Source organism: Cervus elaphus, chromosome 9, assembly GCF_910594005.1.
Source record: "Cervus elaphus chromosome 9, mCerEla1.1, whole genome shotgun sequence".
Taxonomy (NCBI): Eukaryota; Metazoa; Chordata; class Mammalia; order Artiodactyla; family Cervidae; genus Cervus; species Cervus elaphus.
Genome location: NC_057823.1, coordinates 81,273,537 through 81,298,998, shown reverse-complemented (window position 1 = coordinate 81,298,998; position 25,462 = coordinate 81,273,537). Strand labels below are relative to the sequence as shown.

At 41.2% G+C, this 25,462-nt stretch overlaps 1 protein-coding gene across 4 annotated transcripts in view; it reads right to left on the bottom strand.

Moving 5' to 3' along the window:
• Positions 1 to 25,462, bottom strand: part of RASGRF2 (Ras protein specific guanine nucleotide releasing factor 2) — a 247,203-nt gene that overhangs the window by 171,455 nt on the left and 50,286 nt on the right. For 3 of the 4 annotated variants that reach the window (XM_043913516.1, XM_043913518.1, XM_043913519.1), the window contains exon 2: positions 8,255 to 8,361. In XM_043913516.1, the coding sequence (XP_043769451.1) occupies positions 8,255 to 8,361 (107 nt within the window). Of the gene's footprint in view, positions 1 to 8,254; positions 8,362 to 25,462 lie in introns of those variants that run through there. The other variant, XM_043913520.1, reaches the window with a different exon arrangement.

The window sequence follows — 25,462 nt, the reverse complement described above, 5'->3', positions numbered from 1 at the left end:
GGGACGACAGAGGATGAGATGGTTGGATGGCATCACCGACTTGATGGATATGGTTTTAGATGGACTCCGGGAGTTGGTGATGGACAGGGAGGCCTAGCGTGCTGCAGTTCATGGGGTCGCAAAGAGTCGGACACGACTGAGCGACTGAACTGAACTGAACTGATGGTTGCGTAACTTTGTGAATATACCAGAAATCACTAAATCACAAACTTTAAAATGGTGGATTTTTATGGTATGCGAATTACATCTCAATTTTAAAAATAATAATGCTTTTTACAAAGCAATGGGATGACCTCTTCCCAAAAGCAGTATTTTCACTGCATGATAAATCAAAAATTCTTTATGTCAAAAAATGCCATAGATGTAAGTACAAGACAAAAAATGACAAAGGCTTATAACAAATATGAAAAATAGAAAATATCTTTGTCATACAAAGAGCTCAAAAACAAACTGATAAGAAAAACACCAATTGGAAAAATGGGAAATGGATCTGAGACAGTAATTCATATAGGTAATAGAGACAAATATTAACAATAGCAAAAAATAGTCTCACCAATAATCAAGGAAATACTCATTACAGAAGGTACCATTCTCTACCCATCAATATAATAAAGATTTTTAAAAATGATTCCAGCTTTCTCATGCCCTAGCAGAAGGAGATTAAACTGGTACACACATTTCTGAAAAGCAACGTGGCCCTGTGCCAAGAGCAGGGATAAGAGATGAGCAGGACACATTTGCGTTGAAGGAATTCAAGCTGACAGGGAGAAGCAGAGAAACAAATCAATGCAATAATCTCATAGAGGCTCAGAGATAAATAAGAGGTTACAGTGGGGGGCCAAAGAAGGGAATGGTCAGCACTTCCTAGAGCTGGAGAAAGCACATCCAGGAAGATGGTGCAGATAACTGAGAACTGAGCCTGAAAGATGAGCTGGAGTTATTCAGGCTGGAGGGACACCCCAGCACATCAGAATTCCTGAGCTCAGGACACGGTAGGGGGTGGTGTGTGTGCAGAGGAATGGCACGAGAAGCTCCCAAAGGTCAGCTCAGGAGGGTCCTTGCTTGACTGGCTCACTGCATCCCAGAACTTGCTAGGGAAGGAATAAACATCAGGTGAATGAATGAATCTTTTTTTTCCTTAAAAGCAACATGGGGGACCATCATAGTATTCTCCCAACCCCTAGGTCTGTTTAAATGTTTATATCATAAGAAAACTGACTCTAATAACTAAAATTACTCAAGGGCACCCTGGAATTCTTCTAGAAGATCAGATGTCTTCTTCAGAAAGGGTACTCCAGTAATTGTGTGGAGGACAGATCAGAATGATACACATTTGGAAGGGAGACCTCTTGCAGAAAACTATGAGTTTAGTTTTGGGCTTACTGAGTATCAATCTATCTATAGGCACATGTGCAAATATGTAGGGGGAAAAAAAAAAAGGGAACAAATTGTGACCAGTAAGTACCTCTTTGGAAATAAGTAGGCTTGGGGAATGTTGGGGGACAGGGGAAGATGAGTGGAAACTAGAACTTTTTACCCTCTCCACTTTTGCATTGTTTAAATTTTCATTTTCTTTTTGGAGAACTTGCATTTATAGGTATTATTCGTGTAATTCAAAAAATAAGTATTAAATACAAAATAGCAAGTTGAAGTTACATAAGGAAGGAAAAGCTCTGGAAAGTCATGTTGACCCAGGTGACACAGCTTCAGTGGGGCAGAGACAGAAACCCACCCCCAGAGGCTGGAAAGAGCAGGAGTGTATACAAAGAAAGAACAAACAAATCATTTCTCCAAGAAACCTGGCTGCACTTTCAAGAGTGGTCAGCAGATAGAGGAGGATTTAGGGCCAAGACAAAGGATTTCTGGTTTTTAGGTGGGAGACAAATATTTAAGAAAAACCAAAGAACACAAGAGAAAAGTCACGGTGAGCAGGATAAAGGGAGAGAGGAGGTTCAGGGAAACCCACTGGAACTATAAGAGAGAAATGAATCAATTATCCAGCAAGAGAATCAGAGGGAAGAAGCCAATGGTAGAGATCTTCCTTGAACCAGAGGCCCTGTAGGGGGTGAGCCCACATGCACATGAGGACCTGCTCTGTGAGTGGAGACGCAAGGTCGCACCGTGGTGTCCGCTGACGCTTAAGGAAGGAGACAAGACAAGCATCTGAAGCAAACACTCTGTGGGGAACAGGAAAGATAACTGGCGGGTAGAAGGATTAACAAAGGGCTGCAAATAAGACAATTCAAGCCCAGTTTTTCTCCACAGAAAACAGTTTCTACTATCCAACCAAGCAAACCCTTCAGTCCACAAACACGACTTCTCTTCTTTTGTGTTGCACTCTTCACACTCTAAGGAAAAAAGTGCTGAAATCCCTTTCATTGTGGCAGATGTGGAGGCAGAGGTCTGACAGACGTTCTTGGTAAAGAAAGACAATATCTCAAACACACAACATCCACCTCTTCAGCTTTTTAATAGTGGCAGTCTTACTATTACAAGAAGAATACAAAATATGGCCTTGGGATTGCTTTAGGCTGTATAACATTACTATACATTTCTGATTTCCTAGTCTTGTGGCTTTGCTGTGATACATAAAACATTTTCAGTTTTTCTATGTAATCACTCTTCTGACTTGTGAGGGACTTCCCCATGCACATTCCACAAAGTGCTAATTTTATGGGGATGACAGGATACATACAGTGGCCTTCAGTGTCAGAGAGATTTTGTATTTACACTTTGCTCCAAATTAAGCCTCTCAGTTCAGTTCAGTCACTCAGTTGTATCTGACTCTTTGTGACCCCATGAACCGCAGCACGCCAGGCCTCCCTGTCCATCACCAACTCCCGGAGTCTACCCAAACCCATGTCCATTGTGTCAGTGATGCCATCCAGCCATCTCATCCTCTGTCATCCCCTTCTCCTCCTGCCCTCAATCTTTCCCAGCATCAGGGTCTTTTCTAATGAGTCAGCTCTCCACATCAGATGGCCAGAATACTGGAGTTTCAGCTTCAGCATCAGTCCTTCCAATGAACACCCAGGACTGATCTCCTTTAGGATGGACGGGTTGGATCTCCTTGCAGTCCAAGGGCTCTCAAGAGTCTTCTCCAACACAACAGTTCAAAAGCATCAATTCTTCGGTGCTCAGCTTTCTTTATAGTCCAACTCTCACATCCATACATGTTTTTGTATGGATTAAGCCTCTAGCCAGGTAAAAAGAATGAGGTTACAAGCATTAGGTGTTTGGTGCAATTACCAATGGGGGGGCGGGTGTGTGTGTGTGTTTTAGAGGAAGAGGTGAAGAGATAGAGAACATGAACAACAGGCTGCCTCAGACACATGTAATCAAAAGGACTATAGATAAAAACAGACCCAAGAAGCTGGATTAGAGCTTTCTTTAGTGGACAAGAGGACAAGGTTTAACCGAAAATCTTAACTGGATGATTAAGTTTCTCCACTCATCAAGTTCAGAACTGACAGGGTGAAGGAAAGGGCTGCGTCAAGCCTTAGCCAAACAAAACCTGACGTGAGCTCTATGGGATGGAGTCACACGCTCAGTTCCTCTTTCTCTTGCAAATACCTTCCCCATGAAGGAAAACCTAAGGGCCACCTGCCATAGGCACACACAAAAGGGAGGAAAGAGCACCAAGGGAGGGTGTGGAGTTTTAGCTGGAGAAGCTGGAGGCAAAGCAGGCAAAAGATAGCAGGACTGTCTCAAACAATGACAGCATAAGCAAGAGCTCTGCAAGTGAACAAAGCCACACACACCCCATGGTGTGCAATACCAGGCACCACGTTCTCCGTGCCGCTGATGTTTCACAAGCCCTCCCCTGACCTCAGACCTGGTAGAAACCCAAAGCCAGCTCTCCCCTCAGGACACACCTGACTTCTCTAGGAGCCCCTGATGCTCATTCTCCCATACCTGACATACCAATGGGCAAGGAGACCCACCTGTATTGCCCGGTTCCCTACTGCCCCTTCCAGGCATTCATACCCCCACAGTCCCCTGCAGAAGCCCTTCCTGGCCAGCACTTGTCATCCTGCCCCACAGTCCTCCTCTCAGTCATCACATCCCCTCTCAGGGAGTGACGCCATCCAAGCTAGGGATCCAAGAGACATGTTAGATGCCACCCTGGTCCAACGCTGTCCATCTCTAGGCGGGCACAAGATCCTTTGAAGTCTACCCCCTACAACTCTGAAATACTTTCCACCTACCTCTTTCCCCAACTGTCATCAACCAGGTCCTTCAGGTTTTATGCTTAGATCAGAATGGGAAAAGCCTTGGTACCTCTGGTTCAACTGGATCCTCTTCCAGGACATGACTACCTTCTAACTTCCGAGGTTCCGTTTGCTCAGGGCTCCAGCAGATGAAACTATGGACATTGTCGTGTCAGCCAATGAGCCCTAAAGACCCACAATCAACTGGATCAGTGCTTTTGATTGTCATAATATCTACCATAAAGAAGACTGAGTGCTGAAGAATTGATGCTTTTGAACTGTGGTGTTGGAGAAAACTCTTGAGAGTCCCTGGGAGTGCAAGGAGATCAAAGTAGTCAATCCTAAAGGAAATCAATCCTGAATATTCATTGGAGGGACTGATGTTGAAGCTGAAACTCCAATACTTTGGCCACCTGATGTGAAGAGTTGACTCATTAGAAAAGACCCTGATGCTGGGAAAAATTGAAGGCAGGAAGAGAAGGGGACAACAGAGGATGAGTTGGTTGGATGGCATCACTGACTCAATAGACATGAGTGTGAGCAAGCTCCGGGAGCTGGTGAAGGACAGGGAAGCCAGGCGTGTGGCAGTCCATGGGGTTGCAATGAGTCAAATACAACTGAGTGACTGAACAACAACTACAACAATGTATACAACTGAATCAACCATGGTGGACAGATGTGGCTATAAGAGAACAAAGAAATACCAAGTTACTGGAAATGTCTAAACCTTCATACCTAAATAGTAAACCATTTCTAGAACAAGCACAGACTTCATTACTATTAAAATACTCTGGCTTCACCTCATCTCAACAAAAACAAGACTAAGCCTTGCTATCACCTTCCCGTGAACCAATGCCAGTAATACATGATGAAATGATATTTTAAATGTGCCAATTTCTAGAAATGTAATATCGATCAACTTTGAACAAAACTGTAAAACAAGCTTCCTGGACAAGGTCAAAGCTTCAAAATGAGAATATCAATTTCCAAAAAGATGTCTTCCTGGGCCAGATCTAAGGAAGAAAACATGCAACTGAACATGCCAGGAAACGACCTAAAGAACCTCTGAAAGCAAATCAAGTCAATCCAGCTCGGAAGTACAAAAGCCAGCCTTAAGAATGTGGCTCTCATGACACTCCAAAGATAGAACACCCAGGCCAGTACTGATAAACACCCCAGGAAAAGAGGAGCAGTGATCAAGAGAAGGATTCTCAGCAGTCCCTGTTTCTGTGTAGTACCTACAGAAGGATCTGTAGCTCAGAAAAGAACTAGTCCCAGGCTAAAATACTCATCAGTTCATCAAAAGCTCATACTTAAAAAGAGGGATCAATAAAACCATAATTATTGAGCATCTGCAATTAAAAAGGCAGTAATACCAAAGTAATGCCATTAGGCTATCCTCTAAAGGTGAAATGTTTAGTTACCAACCAGTTGTTTAATTAGCACAATGCCAAGCAAAAAGGGCTGACAAATTCTTTCTCTGAATCAGCCTCATTAACTTTCTGGCTCTGCTCATTTACAAACAAAGTCAGGATGAACTTCACAGACCCAAGTTTACACCAAAAACTTGACTTAATGAAATGTAAATGAAAAAGTTATTATCTTCTGTGATTTAGAAAGCAAGAATTTAAGAAGCATCTCAATGCAAAAAGTCAACTATAAGAAGTCAGATGTAAAGCAGTCAAATTAAAAGGAAGTCATCAAACAATGGAGTCCTGGACCTCAAATCAAAGGAAGAGCAAATCTAATGGACCAAAAGTCAGGACACCAAGAAAAATGATCAATTAATAACCAAATCTTCACATCTAAAAGAGAAGAAAATTTTTACCATTGGATTAACTAAACCACTGAAGTGGTTTCTAAAATCTACGCTTCCTGACAAAATCATTTAAGCCCTGGATTGATCATATGGCAGTCAACATCAAATAGCTACTGACCTACTTACACATATATGACCAAGTTTTCCTGGTATACCAAAAAACCTCTTACTTGAAATTTTACCACTTTAAAGTAATTCATACTCTATTTGGTTCACCACAATGTCTGCTTGGCAACTACAAAGGAATTTAGGCTGCTAATGGTACTCGGGTCTTCTGGAAAGATAAAAAAAAAAAAAAAATGGGCAAATACACGTGTTTTAAATTATTTACTTTATTTTAACTCCCAGGTAGAAAGGAACAGAAGTGGTCACAAAGACTGTGTCTGGAAATGACCCAAGGGTTCTACCTTGCCAACTTGATACTTCTTTCACCTTTGAAAACCTGACTTTCTTTCTACAGAGAGTCAGTCTGCATTAGCCTTAAGTCTGGAGCAAAACCGTCAGACAGAGACCCTGAGAGTGAAGATGGCTGAGCAGTGTGCCTGGATCCTGATGTTAGGAAGCTGCCTCGGGGTCCCCCTTGGGGAGCAGCCTTTGGTCTCCAACCACGCGCATTTCAGAGAAATTGGAGAGAAGGAAAGAAAAGGAACTGAAATCTTGTGCAAGTAACATCTACTCTCAGCCCTAACCTGACATTAACACACTTTCATCTTTGAACTAGAGGAAGAGACAAAGAGTCAATAACGAAGACCAATACAATACAGAACATTGGTTAAAGGTTGTGGAGTCAGAGAGACCTGAGCTCGAGTCCCAGCCCTTCCCTCTTCCTTTTAACCAGCTTTTTACACCTTGGCCGATATCTTAATCGTCATGAACCTTTGTCTTCTCATCTGTAAAACAGAGTTAATAATACCCTACTGGTAGCTGGGAGGACTTTTTTTTTTTTTTTAAGATAAATATGCAGAGCACTTAGAATGCTGCCTGCCACAGGGCAAGTAGTCAACATTATACAGTAGCTGAAGAAAGAAGAGGGGAAGGGGATGAAAGGAGGGAAAGGGAAGGGAGCGGAGGGGAGAAGGGGGGAAAAAGCCTTCAGGGCTCAAAGAACAGCCTACACTCACTCAGAACAGCACCTTAAATCTTTATAATCAGTGTGAAAATATTTCCTGATGACCTACTACATCCTCAGCACTGTGCTTCATTCAGAAATGAATGTGTCCCCATCCTCCTCCTCTCATGCTGTCTACAGTCCAGCTCAGGAAACAGAAATCACACGTGTGAAATATGTGAACAATAACCCACATTGTACTAAGTTGTTAAATATTCCACATGTAATAAAGCAAGCAGTGTGGTCATTTGTAGAAGGGGCCCAGTGAGCGCTGGCTTGTGGGGAAGGGTCTGGGAGTGGGTGGTAGGGACAGACACAGATGTGAATGGACTTATAGGAGAAGGAGGGGGGTTCATGTCCGGCAAAGAAAAAGTCACGTGTCCCAGACTGACTTTCGCCCTGAAACTTGAAGCAGGGAGTCACTCTGGGGACAGGCAAAAAGCAGTGAGCACAAGGGCCATTCAAAGCAAAAACGGACAGGACTTTGGAACTGAATAAGAAAAATAAAAGAGAGAGGTCTGCCTGTGTCTCTTTTGCATTTCTCATTGCCGTTTGAGGCCAAGTGTGCTCATGTCTACCTTTCTGGTATTTCTTAGGAGAAAGCAAAAGCACACTCTTCTATCTCCCCAGATGGCAGCTGGTGTCGCCCTTCTCCATAACCAGGCTGCACAGGGCAGGGTTTCCAAGTGGAGGCTCGGCTGGGTCTGTATCCCAGTGCCTCCACTCGCTAGCTGTGAGGCCTCAGGCACGCAAACTAATTCTCTGGGCCTTGATTTCCTTATCTGTAAAAGAGGGGTTAACCATGACATGCCTCTCACAGATTGTTGAGAGGATGAGTGAATCCAAGCATTTAACAGATTCCTTCATTGAGAGGCACTTATAACAGAGCCTGGCACATAGGCCCCAACCCTGTCTTCAGTAATCATTACTATTGCCATATCTATTACCTTTAATCTTCAGCGAGAATATAGCCACAGAAAGTGCAAAGAATCATCTCCACATGACTAAGGAGGAGATATTAAGGGGAAATTCAACTTGGAATTGCAAGTTCACCCAAAACTAGTACCAATGGTGAAACCTCAATGCAAGACCCAGACAATCCAGTGGCTCCCATACCTGGCTTGGTGAATGGCCTCCATCCACTCTTTACCATCCTGCTCCTCCTCACAGCGCAGCTCCAGTGGTTTCTGACCTTCGTGGCCAAAAAGAACAGTAAAGTAATACTGGAAAGAAAAAAAAACAAAGTTGCATTTTATTTTTGAAGCATAATAGCATAACAACATAGTATTTCCCTACAAAGCATATATTATGCTTACAAAATGCATTAGCATTATGTAAATCATATTTCAAAATGTAATAACACTCCCAGTCTACTTGGCAATGACTTTGCACCTAGAAGACACCAGAGATTGCATCTTAATGTCCCTCAGTAAGATTCAACTTACAATATCTCACATACAGAAAAGGTATTTGGTAAAATGCTATACAAACACATGATTAAAATTCTTTGTCAACTCGAAAGTGAAATTTCTGAACCTAATGAGGGATTTCTACCAAAAACTTACTATAAACAATTCAACTAATGGTAAATTATTACAAGCAGCCCTTCTTAAATCAAGAATAAGAAAAATGGCAATTATCACCACTTCTAAATACCAATTCTGTCTGGAGGGCAACATAGAAAAATAAAGGAAAAAAGAAATGGAAAGCAAGGGGGGGAAATCATTTTGCACAGATGATGTAAGTGCCTATACTAAAAATCCACTGAAACACTATTAAAATAAGAACATCCCTCAAAATTATTGGATACAAAATCAATTTACAAAACTTATTGCACTTTGGTATAATATCAACAAATAAGAAACTTAATTTTGAAAACACAGCATTTGCAATAGCAAAGAAATATAAACAGTCGAAGGACGTAAGAAAATAAGTTTATCACCTCTAAAGAAAAAATTAATTTGTAATTTCATTATATTCTAATAAAATTACCAATAGGTTTTCCTTGGGTGGAATTTGACGAAGTGAACCTAGAATCTGAGTCAGGGACAGGGGAAGGTGTCACTTTAAATCAGTCTGTCTGAGGCTAGATGTATTAATTACCAAGCTGAGACTGTCTGGGAAGGAAATATGACTGGAGAACTTTTTATTATATGAGAATGATCAGAAAATACACTGGGCCTGCCCACAGTTTCATCCTGGAGCCTGAAAATGACCAGTCCCACACCGCTGCTCTGAGGTTAAAAACCAAAGATAAAACGCAAGTTCTTTCTGTTGTCCCACCTTACCAGCCCCTGCAAACTTCTCTTTATTCAGTATGATCATTACAGGCTCATTTTCTTCAAACAAATTAAAAATACTCAGGACAAAAGCTTTTAATCTATAATAACACTCAATCACTATCTTTTACACTTGAAACCAATATAATATTATAAACCATTTATACTATAATTTAAAAAATCCTTCAGGACAACAATCCTAGAGATAAATTCTTAAAAACCCTAGAATTTTCAGCACAATTTTACAAAAAAGGCAAAAACTTGCCAAGAGACTTCTCGTGTTACCTCGGCATACATCATCAGAAGACTTGCCTGTGACAGAATCCACTGCACTACCCCACAGACAGGCCTGAGCCCATAAATGACAAGCTGTCTTTAATTCTCAAACCTCCTGTCCAGCCAGAGGACTAAATGCTATGAACTAGAGGGAAATAACCTGATGAAAAGGCCACTGAGGAGGGGAAGAATTGAGTTTAGCACTGTATTCAATAAAGCTCCAGTTAAATTTGAGAGGAAAGGAATTGAAAGTCAACAAAATAACAAATCAGTGGTTTAAAGGGCAATCCTATAAGTGATGGCATTTCAGCAACAGCTGGCTACCATCCAAGGCCAGATGCCCAGTCCAGGAAGAGGAAACAATGAATCTGTTATTGAAAGGCTGTAACTAGCACCTCAACAGCAGCTGCTGCTTGGGAACCCAATTAAAACCCACCTTTAAAAGACAGCAAGGTAATTACATTAGCAGAAGTACATCCAAAGGTTAGACCATGTCTCAGGCATGCCAATGATGGAAAGAGTTTTGAGAGTACAGGTTACATTTCCAGGAGTTCACTAAACAAATTCAAATAATCAAAATACTGTCTCTACATGTGCCTGCAAATTATTCAGGCTAAACTATTCAAAAAGCCTTCTTTGTGTGTTCTGGTCTTGCTCTGATATGAATTCAGTTTACGATGGACAAAACAGACACCTGAGCCCCAACTGACCTGAGAGAGCTTGGACCACAAGTGGCAGCAGCCACACACTTCAACATCAGATGACCAAGGCAGAACTAGAATAAATGCCAGACCCCTGTCAGCACCAGCAAGGACCACCCCCCAACGACTGATAAACATCCATGCAATCTCAAGAACAGGGAGCCCCCCATACTGAGATACTATCTTAGGGAGGCACAGAAGAGAGAAAGAATTACTTTTTACTTAAATTGAAGAAAGTAGGGAAAACCACTAGACCATTCAGGTAGGATCTAAATCAAATCCCTAATGATTATACAGTGGAAGTGAGAAATAGATTTAAGGGACTAGACCTGATAGACAGAGTGCCTGATGAACTACGGACGGAAGTTCATGACACTGTACAGGAGACAGGGATCAAGACCATCCCCAAGAAAAAGAAATGCAAAAAAGCAAAATGGCTGTCTAAGGAGGCCTTACAAATAGCTGTGAAAAGAAGAGAAGCGAAAAGCAAAGAAGAAAAGGAAAGATATATCCATTTGAATGCAGAGTTTCAAAGAACAGCAAGGAGAGATAAGAAAGCCTTCCTCAGTGATCAATGCAAAGAAATAGAGGAAAACAATAGAATAGGAAAGACTAGAGATCTCTTCAAGAAAATTAAAGATACCAAGGGAATATTTCATGCAAAGATGGGCTCAATAAAGGACACAAATGGTATGGACCTAACAGAAGCAGAAGATATTAAGCAGCGGTGGCAAGAATACATAGAACTATACATAAAAGATCTTCATGACCCAGATAATCACGATGGTGTGATCACTCACCTAGCCAGACATCCTGCAATGTGAAGTCAAGTGGGTCTTAGGAAGCATCACTACAAACAAAACTAGTGGAGGTGATAGAGTTCCAAGTGAGCTATTTCAAATCCTAATAAGATAATGCTGTGAAAGTGCTGCAGTCAATATGCCAGCAAATTTGGAAAACTCAGCAGTGGCCTCGGGACGGATTTTGAAAATGAAAAGTCTGTTTTCATTACAATCCCATAGAAAGGCAATGCCAAAGAATGCTCAAACTACCGCACAATTGCACTCACAAACTAGCAAAATAATGCTCAAAATTCTCCAAGCCAGGCTTCAACGGTATGCGAACCACGAACTTCCAGATGTTCAAGCTGGTTTTAGAAAAGGCAGAGGAACCAGAGATCAAATTGCCAACATCCACTGGATCACTGAAAAAGCAAGAGAGTTCCAGAAAAACATCTATTTCTGCATTATTGACTATGCCAAAGACTTTGACTGTGTGGATCAAAACAAACTGTGGAAAATTTGTAAAGAGATGGGAATATCAGACCACCTGACCTGCCTCCTGAGAAATCTGTATGCAGGTCAAGAAGCAACAGTTAGAACTGGACATGGAACAACAGACTGGTTCCAAATAGGAAAAGGAGTGTGTCAAGGCTGTATATTGCCACCCTGCTTATTTAACTTATATACAGAGTACATCATGAGAAACGCTGGGTTGGATGAAGCACAAGCTGGAATCAAGATTCCTGGGAGAAATATAAATAACCTCAGATATACAGATGACACAGAAAGTGTTTATCTGAGGTTGTATTATCAGATATGCAATATCAATAACCTCAGATATGCAGAAAGTGAAGTAGAACTAAAGAGCCTCTTGATGAAAGTGAAAGAGGAGAGTGAAAAAGTTGGCTTGAAGCTCAACATTCAGAAAACTAGGATCATGGCATCCAGTCCCATCACTTCATGGCAAATAGATGGGGAAACAGTGGAAACAGTGAGAGAGTTTATTTTGGGGGGCTTGAAAATCACTGCAGATGGTGACTGCAGCCATGAAATTAAAAGACGCTTACTCCTTGGAAGGAAAGTTATGACCAACCTAGAAAGCATATTAAAAAGCAGAGACATTACTTTGCCAACAAAGGTCCATCTAGTCAAGGCTATGGTTTTTCCAGTAGTCATGTATGGATGTGAGAGTTGGACTATAAAGAAAGCTGAGCGCCGAAGAATTGATGCTTTTGAACTGTGGTGTTGGAGAAGACTCTTGAGAGTCCCTTGGACTGCAAGGAGATCCAACCAGTGCATCCTAAAGGAAATCAGTCCTGAATATTCACTGGAAGGACTGAAGTTGAAGCTGAAACTCCAATACTTTGGCCACCTGATGCAAGGAGCTGACTCATAGAAAAGACCCTGATGCTGAGGAAGATTGAAGGTGGGAGGAGTATGGGATGACAGAGGATGAGATGGTTGGATGGCATCACCGACTTAACGGGCATGAGTTTGAGTAAACTATGGGAGTTGGTGATGAACTGGGAGGCCTGCGTGCTGCAGTCCACGGGGTTGCAAAGTGTCGGACACGACTGAGCGACTGAACTTTTTACATGATTGGAGCAGACTAAATTTACTATTCTCAGCAGCTTCTTTTTTCTCCACTTATTATGTATGGATGGGGTCTTAATGAAAAAGTTGGCTCAAATTTGGGGGGAAAAAAACGTTTGCACGTAGTGAGGATAAATCTCTTAATACAACCCTGCTCACAGTCTTACTCAGCTCCCTCCCAGCCAAACAAGGTGACCAGAATTCTCTTCCTTAAAGATAAACCTGAGCTTTCGTATCTACTTACAAAAACACTTGTTCATATTCTCAAACTTAACACCCTACCAACTGGCCTTAGTCTCCATTTTTAAACTCATTTCTGCCTCTTTCCTCCTAAGTATGCCACACTCTAGCCAATCAACCCATCATTCCCTCAAGAAGACAAGCTCTTTCCTCGGCCTCATGTTACTGATAGAGTATGTCTCTGGGGTCACCAGACCTGGGTGTGAGTCTTGACTCCTCCAAGTGGTAACAGCTTAAGAGACTTTGGGCAGGTGATACCCTTTCTGAGACTAAGTCTCTTCTAGCCAACGAGGCCAAAGACAAACTTACAGGATGGACTAGCTGACATGTAATGCCTGGCACCCAGTAGGTACTTAACAAATGTTAATTCCCTTCTCTCTCAGAGCAAACCTTTGTCTTGACGTTCTTACTCTCCAGTCCCTCTCCTACCTAAAATTCTTATTGAAATTTCCTGACTCGTGTCATGAACCATCAATTCCACTAAATCTTTCCGAGGTTCCTTCTGGCAAAAAGGAGTCCCTCTCTCCTCTTTGGGGTCAGTTGTGGCTTAGCGGTAACAGAATCCACCTGCCAAAGAAAGAGACGTGGGTTCGACCCCTGGGTCAGGAAAATTCCTTGGAGAAGAAAATGGCAGTATTCTTGCCTGGAAAATCCCATGGATCCTGGTGAGTCCATGGGGTTGCAGAATCAGAGATGACTGAGCACGCACGTACGCACACACTCCTCTGTGTTTCAGTAACCTCGTGCACACTCTCCTCACACAGCCAGACAGCTGTCTACACACGTGTCTCTCTTCCCTGTAGGACTTTTCCCTTTGTACCCAAATCCCTCAATAATGTTTGGTGAATAAATGATCATCATAAAGAAAACATGAGGTATAATCAACCAAATAAACTTGCTTCAAACAGCCACATATGACAATTTTATGACTGCATAATCACCTCTAGGTAGACACCCAGAGATAAGATTTGGAAACACCACTAAAGCTACTAAATACATATTTTTATCAAAAAAAGGAAACCAGAATATTATGATGTTCTTCATAATAGAAAAACAGTAAGTACAGATATGGTAGGTTGGCAGATTCACTAAAGGGTTTTACCACTTACCAACAGTAACTACAAAATGCCAGAATGATAACACAATGAACAGGTCTAGGAAATTTAAACATTCAGGGTCTTATTGGTAGCTACCGTAGCTTTATATGACTTTTCATTTTCCATTTGTTTGTTTTTTATTATAATTGGTTTGCTGCTATTTATGCTATGTGTTTTTGCAGAAAGAACAAACGTAACCCAATATGAGAATACAAGTTCATTTAAAACTCTGGTCCTTAGGCTTCTGCAAGTTAGAAACAAGTTTATGGCCACGACAGTGGCAACTGCAGGGGAATAATATTATAGGGCCACTTCCACTTCCTACATTTCTGTATTGGTTGGATCATTTACATAAACACTTATAGCTATACAGCCAACAAAAATATGCTCATTCCATTTTCAAATTGAGTCATTAACAATAAACACATATAGCTATATAATCAACAATAAAGATATTATCCATTTTCAAAACTATCCCTGCTGGCTCAGCAGGGAAGAATCTGCCTGCAATGCAGGAGATTCGCATTAGGTCCCTGGATCAGGAAGATCCCCTGCAGGAGGAAATGGCAACCCACTCCAGTATTCTTGCCTGGAGAATCCCATGGACAGAGGAGCCTGGTGAGCTGCAATCCATAGGGTCACAAGAATCAGACATGACTTAGCAACTAAACCACCACCAGGTCTTTATAATACTACTTATATACCCAAGAAAAGTAAATGATGTTAGTCAAATCAGGGATGTTCAGAAAAGATTAAAAACCATCGTGGGTTTTCTTAAAGTATCAGAAAAATAACCTCTTTTAAACAAACTGCAGTACAATATGTATTACTATTTTGACGGCACTTCATGGTTTTAAATTATCATATATATTGTTGAAATTTTTCAGTTTTAGAGTAAAAGAACTAAAACCAACCCTCTCTGAAGCCTCTGAGGAAGATGATTCTCCTCAAATCCTCTTCCTACGCTGGGCCCCTGTCTAGGAGGGGTGGGAGGACCTACAGGAACTAGCTATGGTCCCCTCTCCAGAACCACACTTCTGACCTTGCGAGTCAGACAATGGATGGGATAAAGAAAGGGATGCCTTCCAACGTTCCTGACTTGGTGCCTTGCACCCCGGGGGCTGGTGACCATGAGAATACAGCAGTCGGGCATGGCAGCGCCTCTGTGACCACAGCACGGCTCTAAAGCCAGGCAGAGCTCTCCAGCCCGGCCTGGCCCTGGGGTCTGGCCTTCCTAGTCTCCAGGAATGTGACTGACACTGCTGCGTGGCCCTCCGCAGCCCGGAGCATATTCCTCCCACAGCAGCCCCACGTGTTGCTGTGACCATCCACCCCAGTCAGCAGGGAGACTCCAAGCATTCCTGGATGTGGAGACGGATGGAAACCATGGACAGCAATTCTCCAATCTAGGTGCGTTTCCCAAGCAATAATAAAGACTGAGCTCATATTAATCTTGCTATGATTCATTACATCTTCTTTCTCCCTTTTCCCCTCTCTTCTCCCTTCTGTTACTGCTTGTAGAGAGGAAATGAAACACATTTTAAACACTGGATATGTTGACAAAACTGAGTTTTCTGTGCTCCCATACTAATTTTCACTCCCAGGGGTTTGTTATTGCTGTTCAGTTGCTGAGTCGAGTCCAACTCTTTGGGACCCCATGGAATGCAGCACACCAGGCTTCCCTTTCCTTCTCCATCTCCCAGAGTTTGCTCAAAGCATGTCCACTGAGTCAGTGATGCCATCCAACCATTACATCCTCTGTCGCCCTCTTCTCCTCCTGCCCTCAACCTTTCTTAGCATTAGGGTCTTTTCCAGTGAGTCAGCTCTTTGCATCAGGGGTTTAACTTTACCCAAACTGTCTTTAACAGTCACAGGAATTTCAATTAATGTCCCCAGAACATGACTGGCCCTCTGTAAGAGAAAGGAATCCCATCCCTGAGCCCTAGAGGAACAGACTGCTCTAAATCAGGTTTACTGCCACTGCCCTGGCAGCGTGTGAGAGGGAGATGAGAGAAGACAGACTGAAAATAATAGGTGAGCATTTAAAAATGGGAGATACTTCAAGTTTTTGATACCGTTCCCTTCCCTCCTCCTCCCTGGTATTCCTACTCTTTTGTATTTCCTGCCACTGAAATGTTACTTGTATCTATGGCCATACATGAACGTGCCCAATCTCATCTGAAACGTTACTTGCAAGAGACTTCTCTGCCCACTGCATCCGGTCACCATCATGCCACCAGTGGGGTACACCCTGAAGAAACATCTAAAGCATTATATCTGGGACCCAGCCCTACTGGTCTCTAGAATAGAAAGCATTTCTCTCTCCTGCCTCAGGGATGGTGTTCATATAGTGTGATCATTTCTTAACCACAGCTCCATCTCATACTTTTAGCTTCAAAGAAGACTCCGTGTATATTAAAGGAGACTGAATTTTCCAACTACTTCATAGACACCATCTTTTCCCATCATGGCTGTAGGCTGAAGCTCATTTTTTGTTGTTAAAACACATGTCAAATCTCCCAGCTACGACCAGGTCTTCTTAAGAACAAAGATCCAAGATGCTGAAGGCTTTCTCTCCCTATTGGTTCACTTTCTTTTCACCTTTGAGATTCAGAGGTCTTGCCGTGGGCATTTTCGCTTCAGCACAGGTGACTTCACAGACTTCTGTGCATCTGAGCCAGCAGTGTGGTCAAGCAGCGGGCTCCCCAGGCTGGAAATCAGGACATCGGGATTCTGTCCCGTCTCGGATGACTCAGTGTGAGCTCTGGCAAGCTCCTATCAAGCTCAGTTTGTTCCTGGGCCAAGTGAGGACAAGGCCAGGTTTCTCACTAACCCCGACGATCAAATGGTGAAGGTGAAGATCTCCACTAAGGTGAAGATATGCAGTAACACTCATCAAAGTGTCTTGAAAAGCATGAAGTATGTCTTGTTACCATAGCGGTAGAACTGCCGGCTCTCTCCGGGAAGCCGGTCACCTTGAGTCTGCCTCGGACACTGGACTTGTTCCAGCTCTGCAAAACTGGGTAATCTGAGTGTTCCTCAGGCTTTCCCCTCACTGCTTTCCTCAGATAAAAGCACATGGCCAGGGGGAGGATGTATTAAAATTATGAACCAGCATAGTGGGTACTCAGTAATTAAGAAGAGGTCATGCTGTTTTTATTATGGCAGTTGTTTGTTGGTTGTTTTGTTCTTGTGGATATTTTTGTAGTTGGTTGATATTCATGATGAAAAGATTTCTAATTTTCCCAAAGGCTTAGATAAGAGTTGTATTTTGCAGTTTCAATGACATGCAAGAGTTTGCTGAATGCTTCGTCCCAACAGAAGCCAACATGTAGACTATATATTTGAAACTGTGAGTAAAGCAGAGTATTAACATGCATAAAATCCAGTATCACCATTTAAGAACTGCCTCAGAATATATCCTTTTATTAGACATATTTTAATGGACAAGAATTTAACGTAGAATCCAGCTTAAGGGGTAAGTGTTTTAACTGCCTCCTACCTGTGGTTTTCTACCACAACAAGAACATATATTATGTCTGGCTTCCAAATTTCACAGAGAAGTGAGTCAAACTGAGCCAAGGGGTCAGAAAATCTGTCATTTTAAGAATGGCTAAACCAAGTTGATATATTTGGTTGTGCTTCAAATCTTTAAAAGGTTATCATATAAAATTGCAACAGAGAAACTTTCATGAACCAAGGGACCTAAGGTTCCATAAATCAGCAGATATACTGAAATTTATGAAAAGGGAAGCATGCATGATATATGGTGGCTTAAGTCATCATCCTTGACTCACAAAAAAAGGCAACAAATTCTTCTACATGTTTTGTTACATTTTCACAGAGTGCTGTCTTTCTCTTCTATTACCACTCCAGACAGGGACATGTGTTATTGATAAGGTTGGATCTTTGTGACTGGTTTCACCTCATCCCCAGTCCTCCTGTTTACTTGCCATCTTATCTTTGGAGAGAGACATCTAACTCCCGTCTGTCTAGAGCCACTAACTAAGCATACCTATGACTTCAGTAACCATTGTTACAGCCTTCTCTTACAGCAAGGCAACTAAACTTCATCACCATTCCAATGTCCATTCTATCCCGGCCTCTCCTGAACTAACCTAGAATCTCTAAATTCATACAAAACCTCCAAAACCTTTTTACTTCGTGCCATCTTCATCACTTTCTCATTACAATCATTGGTTGGACTTATTTCTCATTTGCCAACCGTATTCTCATTTGTGTAAAATGTATGTACCATGAAAATGCATGCTGTTAACATCAAGTTTAGTTAGTACCACTTAGCAGAGAATACTTCAACGCACAGACTTGAGTGTCAGAGTTCCCCTGCTGCTACAAGGAAATTTTCTGAGGTGCTCTGTCAAAGAGGGGCCATGGTTATGCCAAACAAATGGGCAGGGGAAATACACACAAATGAGATCAATTTTAGATGTATCCTGTGTAGCTCCATAAGGCACAAATAGAAACAATGGTTCCAGTGAGAGATTTGAAAGGCCTTTCTAAAAATGAGATGAGATGCTGCTGCCAGTTGACCGTCTCTCAGTGCAATTTAGAAGGGATTCCTGTCTTCTGAAAACAGAACAAGACAGCCTCTAAGATCCCACATTATCAAAATCCTCTGGTAGCTATAACATACTCTAGAATTCTACCATTAAGGTATGCCATAGAGGAGTCATATAAATAAGGGTTAGACCACTGTGCTGTTCAATATCTCAGTTTTTATTGCATGGCAACTTATCAAAATGGGAGTAAAAGAAAATACTAAGTCTAAACAAAGAAATAATTAGTGCCTTTTAAGAAGCCTTTTATGACATTATGCCTGGTGTATAATGATAATCATCAGTTACACTTACCAAATTAACTAAAAGCAACCAACGCTGCATCGATGTTTTTAAATCAGAAGCACTGGGTTCGTAACAATACAAAACTAACAAAAATGCTTTATCTTTTACATTTTAAGTGCCAACTGCTGACAATAATTGCTAGCACTTAATTCATTGAGCAAACCTCAAAGATGGAAGCCCTAATAATAATCAAATAATAGTGATCAAACGCATAACTCATGAATCAAAAACTGGATAACAGTAAAGGATTAATGAATGTATTTAATGAATAAAGAAGTTTTCTAAATTGATAAGGAAAAACCAAATAGCCTAATAGGAATGTGGGAAAAGAAACAGAATATTCACTTGTCCACCAAAAAAAAATAAATAAAATGATAAAAATAGGTAAAAATATGAAACAAATGCATATTAGTACATTAAATGTTCCTTTCAAATTGCAACTTTGTTAATAATAAAATCCAGAGTTAGGAAGTATAATATGTTGATTAATATTAAAATGGTTACAAACTTTGTGGAGTCAGTTGGCAATTTGTACCACAGACTTTAAACCACTCCTCTGTTTTTATATAGGAATCTATACTAATGAAATCATTAAAACTACTTTCAAAGACTTATGTCCAAGAATGTTTAAAGCATCAATAATAACCATAAAAGTATGCAACAATAGGGGAAAAATTAAATTTGGTATTTAAATTGAAACGCTCTGAGCAATTAATAATGCTCTGTAAGAATATTTTCAAGCTAGCCTCTGAACTTTGCACAGCAGGAAAAATTCCAAGCAATCTTATGAAAAATAACAGCTAGGAGACTGAAAAGACTGATCAAAGATTTCAGCTACTACTCACCACAGGAAGACAGAGTTTAGAAATTGAGTCTGCCACGTAAACTGCCTGTTAGAACAAAAATGAACACTCTTCAAAGGACAACAATGTAATCCAGAATCTTTAAAATGTATTATCCAAATGTCTGGTATATGCTAAAAGGTTAGTAGAAAAGAAACAACAGAAAAACTAGGGCCATAATCATGAGAAAATAGAACACAGATGTTAGAATTAGCAGACAGAACTTCAAAGCCACTATTAGAAAATGTATACAAAGACAAAGGAAAAGAGAAGCATAATGAGAACACAGATGGGGACTCTCAGGAGAGAAATGTAATTCTAAAAGAGGACCAAATGGAAATTTTAGAAATGAAAAAAGCATTAATGATTGAAAAGAAAAAAGTAGATGGGTAAACATAATTGCAGATTATAGACAGCTGTTTCCAATGAAAGAGTTAACTGTAGTATACCTGCACAAAGAAGACAGATGATCGCCTCAAAAACTGGCTCCATGGGAAGGCCCAGTGTTGTCTCTATGTCAGTTTGAATATTTAGCACATTAGTTATATCAGCCTTTGTGAGAAGAAACCTATGCTGCTGGGCCCATCAGTAGCCGCCTTTTTTTGCCCCAACTGTCATTTTGTTCATGTGCTCATTGTATCAGCAGTGGGGCAACCAATGACGGGGAGTATCTGAAATAAAGTGACCTGGTCGGTCTGTCGATTTGATCATTTAGTGCCAAGTAAACTGCCTGCTAGAATAAGAAATGAACACTCTCCAGAGGAAAATACTAGAATTCAGCCTTTAAATCTCTCTAGTGAATGCTGCAGAGATGATCCCATTTGGGGCCCATTCTTATTTTGTCCATTCACATGCTTCTACTCAGGCTTTGCTACCCCCAGACTTCTAATCTTTTTCCTTCCAGGTCTCTGATGCCAGCCAGAATATTCACCACCTCCTATAAGCCTATGTTCATTTGAACGTCAGACCATTTCTCTTCCAACACAAAGTGGATGGCCAGGGGCATGATCTGCTAGTCCACCCACTGGGAGAATTTCTCCTTATCACAGTCTTTCAAGGCCATTTCAAAGTGACCCATCCCCAGGCCAAGCTTGGGTTTGTCCCCTTTCCTTCACTGGGCTGTAGAGAATCCCCCATACAGCCATCAACAGAGGCTGAGAAAGGGCTGCTGGGGTAACAGTGGTGGATGCCTGGAGGTAAAAAGTTAAAAGTGTGGGTCAGAGTTGTCTCACCCCTGGCTGAAATGGCTGGACCTTTATACCGCTGCCTCGCTCGGTCACTGAACGTGGGCTGCTTCAGGAAAGGTACCATCCTGGACAAGACAGGTCTCTGCAGTTATGATAGACTCTGAAGGAGCTGACAGCTAGAGGTTGTCTGCTGACTGACCCCCTGCAGCCAGGGAGCAACTCTTTCTCTGAAGAGGAATCTGGTTGGTGCCCCGCCATGCCTAGGAAAATCCCCAATGCCCTTCAACAGGTGAATAAACAATATGTGGTATACTAATACAACCGAAAACTATTCAGCTAAGGAATAAGCAACTGGTGATACTTAAATAAACTTGGATGAATTTCCCCATAAACTATTAATAATTACATAGGAAAAGGTAATTTTCAGGTGGAGAAATCTGGCAGACACCATCATAACTAAATGAACAAGGTAAAGAAAAATTCTGAATTCCTATGTATGGAAAGATAGAGAGAAATAAAGTAAATGGGGCAAAATATGCATGCCTAGTGAATCTGGGTAGAAGACATACAGGAGGAGTTTATTGTACTACTTTCGAAATTTTCCTAAAGTTTGAAATAATAACAAAACTTTGAAGAATGGACTCATTGGAAAAGACCCTGATGCTGGGAAAGATTGAAGGCAGGAGGAGAAGGAGACGACAGAGGATGAGATGGTTGGATGGCATCACCGACTCAATGGACATGAGTTTGAGCAAGTTCCAGGAGCTGGTGATGGATAGGGAAGTCTGGTGTGCTGCAGTCCATGGGGTCACAAAAAGTCAGACACAACTGAGCGACTGAACTTTTTTTTGAAGTTTTTTAAAGCATTGCCGGGCTTCCCTGGTGGCTCAGATGGTAAAGAATCTGCCTGTAATGCAGAAGACCTGGGTTCAATCCCTGGGTTGGGAAGATCCCCTGGAGAAGGGAATGGCACACACACACACACATTAATGAGAATAAATGGAAGGAAAAAAACCAAACTGTTAACAGTAGTTAGTCCTTCAGTTCAGATCAGTTCAGTCGCTCAGTCGTGTCCAACTCTTTGCAACACCATGAATCGCAGCACGCCAGGCCTCCCTGTCCATCACCAACTCCCCAAGTCCACCCAAACCCATGTCCATCGAGTCGGTGATGCCATCCAGCCATCTCATCCTCTGTCGTCCCCTTCTTCTCCTGCCCCCAATCCCTCCCAGCCTCAGGATCTTTCCCAATGAGTCAACTCTTCGCATGAGGTGGCCCAAGTACTGGAGTTTCAGCTTTAGCATCAGTCCTTCCAGTGAACACCCAGGACTGATCTCCTTTAGGATGGACTGGTTGGATCTCCTTGCAGTCCAAGGGACTCTCAAGAGTCTTCTCCAACACCACAGTTCAAAAGCATCAATTCTTCGGTGGTCAGCTTTCTTCACAGTCCAACTCTCACATCCATACACGACCACTGGAAAAACCATAGCCCTGACTAGACGGACCTTTGTTGGCAAAGTAATGTCTCTGCTTTTTAATATGCTATCTAGGTTGGTCGTAACTTTTCCTCCAAGGAGTAAGCATCTTTTAATTTCATGGCTACAATCACCATCTGCAGTGATTCTGGAGCCCCAAAAAATAAAGTCTGACACTGTCTCCACTGTTTCCCCATCTATTTTCCGTGAAGTGATGGGACCAGATGCCATGATCTTAGTTTTCTGAATGTTGAGCTTTAAGCTAACTTTTTCACTCTCCTCTTCACTTTCTGCCATAAGGCCTTAGTAACTATTATCTTCTAATTCACACACTTAATGCATTTTTCAAATTAGTCATAATGGCATATATATTTTAAAGACATAAATATAAAAAGTCCTACGAATGGCAGAATTTGAAAAATACCTGGGGTCAATTAGACATTTTCCTGCTTTAAAACAAAACAAATAATGCTAAAGCATCACAATGTGAGAAAGATGGCTATATGGTATGCACTTATTTTTAAGTGGAAAAATGTATAACGAATTGCTGGGAACATTTATGTAAATAAAAGGACTTGGAGCACATCTGGTGGCTATGCCTGGCTATTAAATACCAAAGGAGCAGGATTAGGAAAGGAGCTTAAAATGTTGTCTGAATATAAACTATTAATGACGGTTCTGTTGGGCTTCTTTGCCCCCCAAAAAGACTTTTAATATTAAAAATACATTTTTACCTCATTTGCTGATAGCTGAAAGCTTATAGCTGTCAGACATTTAAAAGAAAATGACAGTCTCAAATCTCCACAATCAGAATGGCTAAGAATATCAAACTTCAGTCCTAGAAAAGAAAATTCACACATGCACGTGTGCTTAAGCTAGGGCTTTTTTTTCCCCTGTTTCTCCAAAAATCCTCAAAAAGCTAAACCCCTCTCAAATTCTCCAAATCAGAGTGTCTTTAATTTAGTTTATGCCACACTCTTATTTCTCTTTAAGGAAGTCATAATAAACAATTCAGGTCTGTGCCTTCTGCATTTGATTTTTTTTTTTTCATTGTGAAAACACAAGCCAAATGCCATGGCTTTTGTCTACCACCTATATAAATTATTTATCTCTTATAAAATGTACTTTTGCCTATGAAAATAATCACATAAATCATATAAATATAGAAAACACAAAGAAGCAAAATTAGAGGGGGAAATTTATCCAAAATCCCAACATCACCCAAAGACAACCACTGTTAAATTTTTATATATTTCAAGCCATTCTATTTTCTGAAACCAGTTTAATGTAGTTGACCTCATGTTGCATATGCAAAGTTACTCCAGTTTTTTTCAAGTCATATTATAACCTAAATATGTTTCCATGTTACTTACAATGCAGTAAACATTTATGAAAGCCTGTATAGCACTGCAGAGAGGACATACTACAGTTTACATAAACATATTTGCATATTTTTGAAACACTTAGAAGGTTTTCTGCCATTCCTCATACTATTTTGGTACATAAAATTTTTCATTTGAATTTTGAGTTAAGATTCTCAAGTGTGGACAACAGATATGAATAGTTTGGGGATTTTTTTAAACTTGTTTTTAGATTTTTCTTTAGGGATCTTTGTTCCACATTGGCTAAGGTTGACACCAGGTTGCATCTGACAGGTGTGATAATCAGCTACTGAAACAATCCTTGCACCACAATTCCAGCAACTAAGAAGCCCCAATTGTGATACAATAACTGGAAATTATAAGCAGCTGAATATTCCTCCACTCTGGGAGCTTATACTCTCAGGGGAGCTTCTTTAACCTGAGCCCCATATGATGTTCATGTCCCCGTGTGTGGGCATAAGAATAGCTAACATCTATTCGGTGCTTAACACATACCAGGCATTGTACTAAGATTCCTTCTGTATTTTCTAATTCTTATAATACCACTGTGATTTATTCCCCTTTTACAGATGAGGAAATAAGCTTAAAGAAGCATGACAGTCATCCCCAATCCACCAGGGCATGTGCCCTACCCTGGGAGCCCAGGGGTGGTAATGGACTCACAGTCAGCCACACACACAGCTTTCTATCCTCTGTTGTGAAAGCTGCACATATGGCCAAGCTAGTCGGGTCACATGAGTCCAAAACCCTGGACTCGGACACAGAGGTCTACTCTGCTGAGCCAACTCACCACAAAAGGATGGACCACATGCGAAGGAGAAATAGATGGGCTGGAATCTCAAGAGAGAACGTGTGTGTCCAGAAAATAAATTTCCCCAAATCATCAAGTCTACACAGCTTTACCCCTGAACTTTATAATATTCCTATCTGCTGCCCTAACCATTTGCATCCTCATTTCTAATCTTTATATTTCTAATCTTACATATCATTTCTAATCTTTATATCAATAGCCCGAGAGACAGCAGGTGCTACAAAAAGGAAAGGAAAGAGAGAGGGGAAAAGAGAGAGAAGGAGGGAGGAAGATATCTATTAAATATTTATCAACCATCTTATTTTAGAAAGGATCATGCTGGTGTGTTACACACACAGACATACATAACACTTTCTGGTCTTGAGGACATTATTATTTAGCTATAGAGCTAAATTACACACTCATACAACAACTGAATAAGAATGTAAGATTAAATGTGTGCGTGTGTATGTGTTCAGTCGCTCATTTGTGTCCAACTCTTTGTGACCCCATGGACTGCATCATGCCAGTCTCCTCTATCCATGGGATTTTCCAGGCAAGAATGCTGGAGTGGGTTGCCATTTCCTTCCCCAGGGGATATTCCTGACCCAGGGATTGAACCTGTGTCTCCTGGATTGGCTGACAGATGCTTTACCACTGAGCCACCTGGGAAGCCCAAATAACAGTGTAAGGTATGTCAAAGTGATAAAAATAAGCTGTATGAAATGACAAGTGTCAACATTCATTTCTTCAGATTATTAGACATTTGAGACAGTTCCTCCTGTATATCAGACTACTCATCCTGATTTTGGCCTATG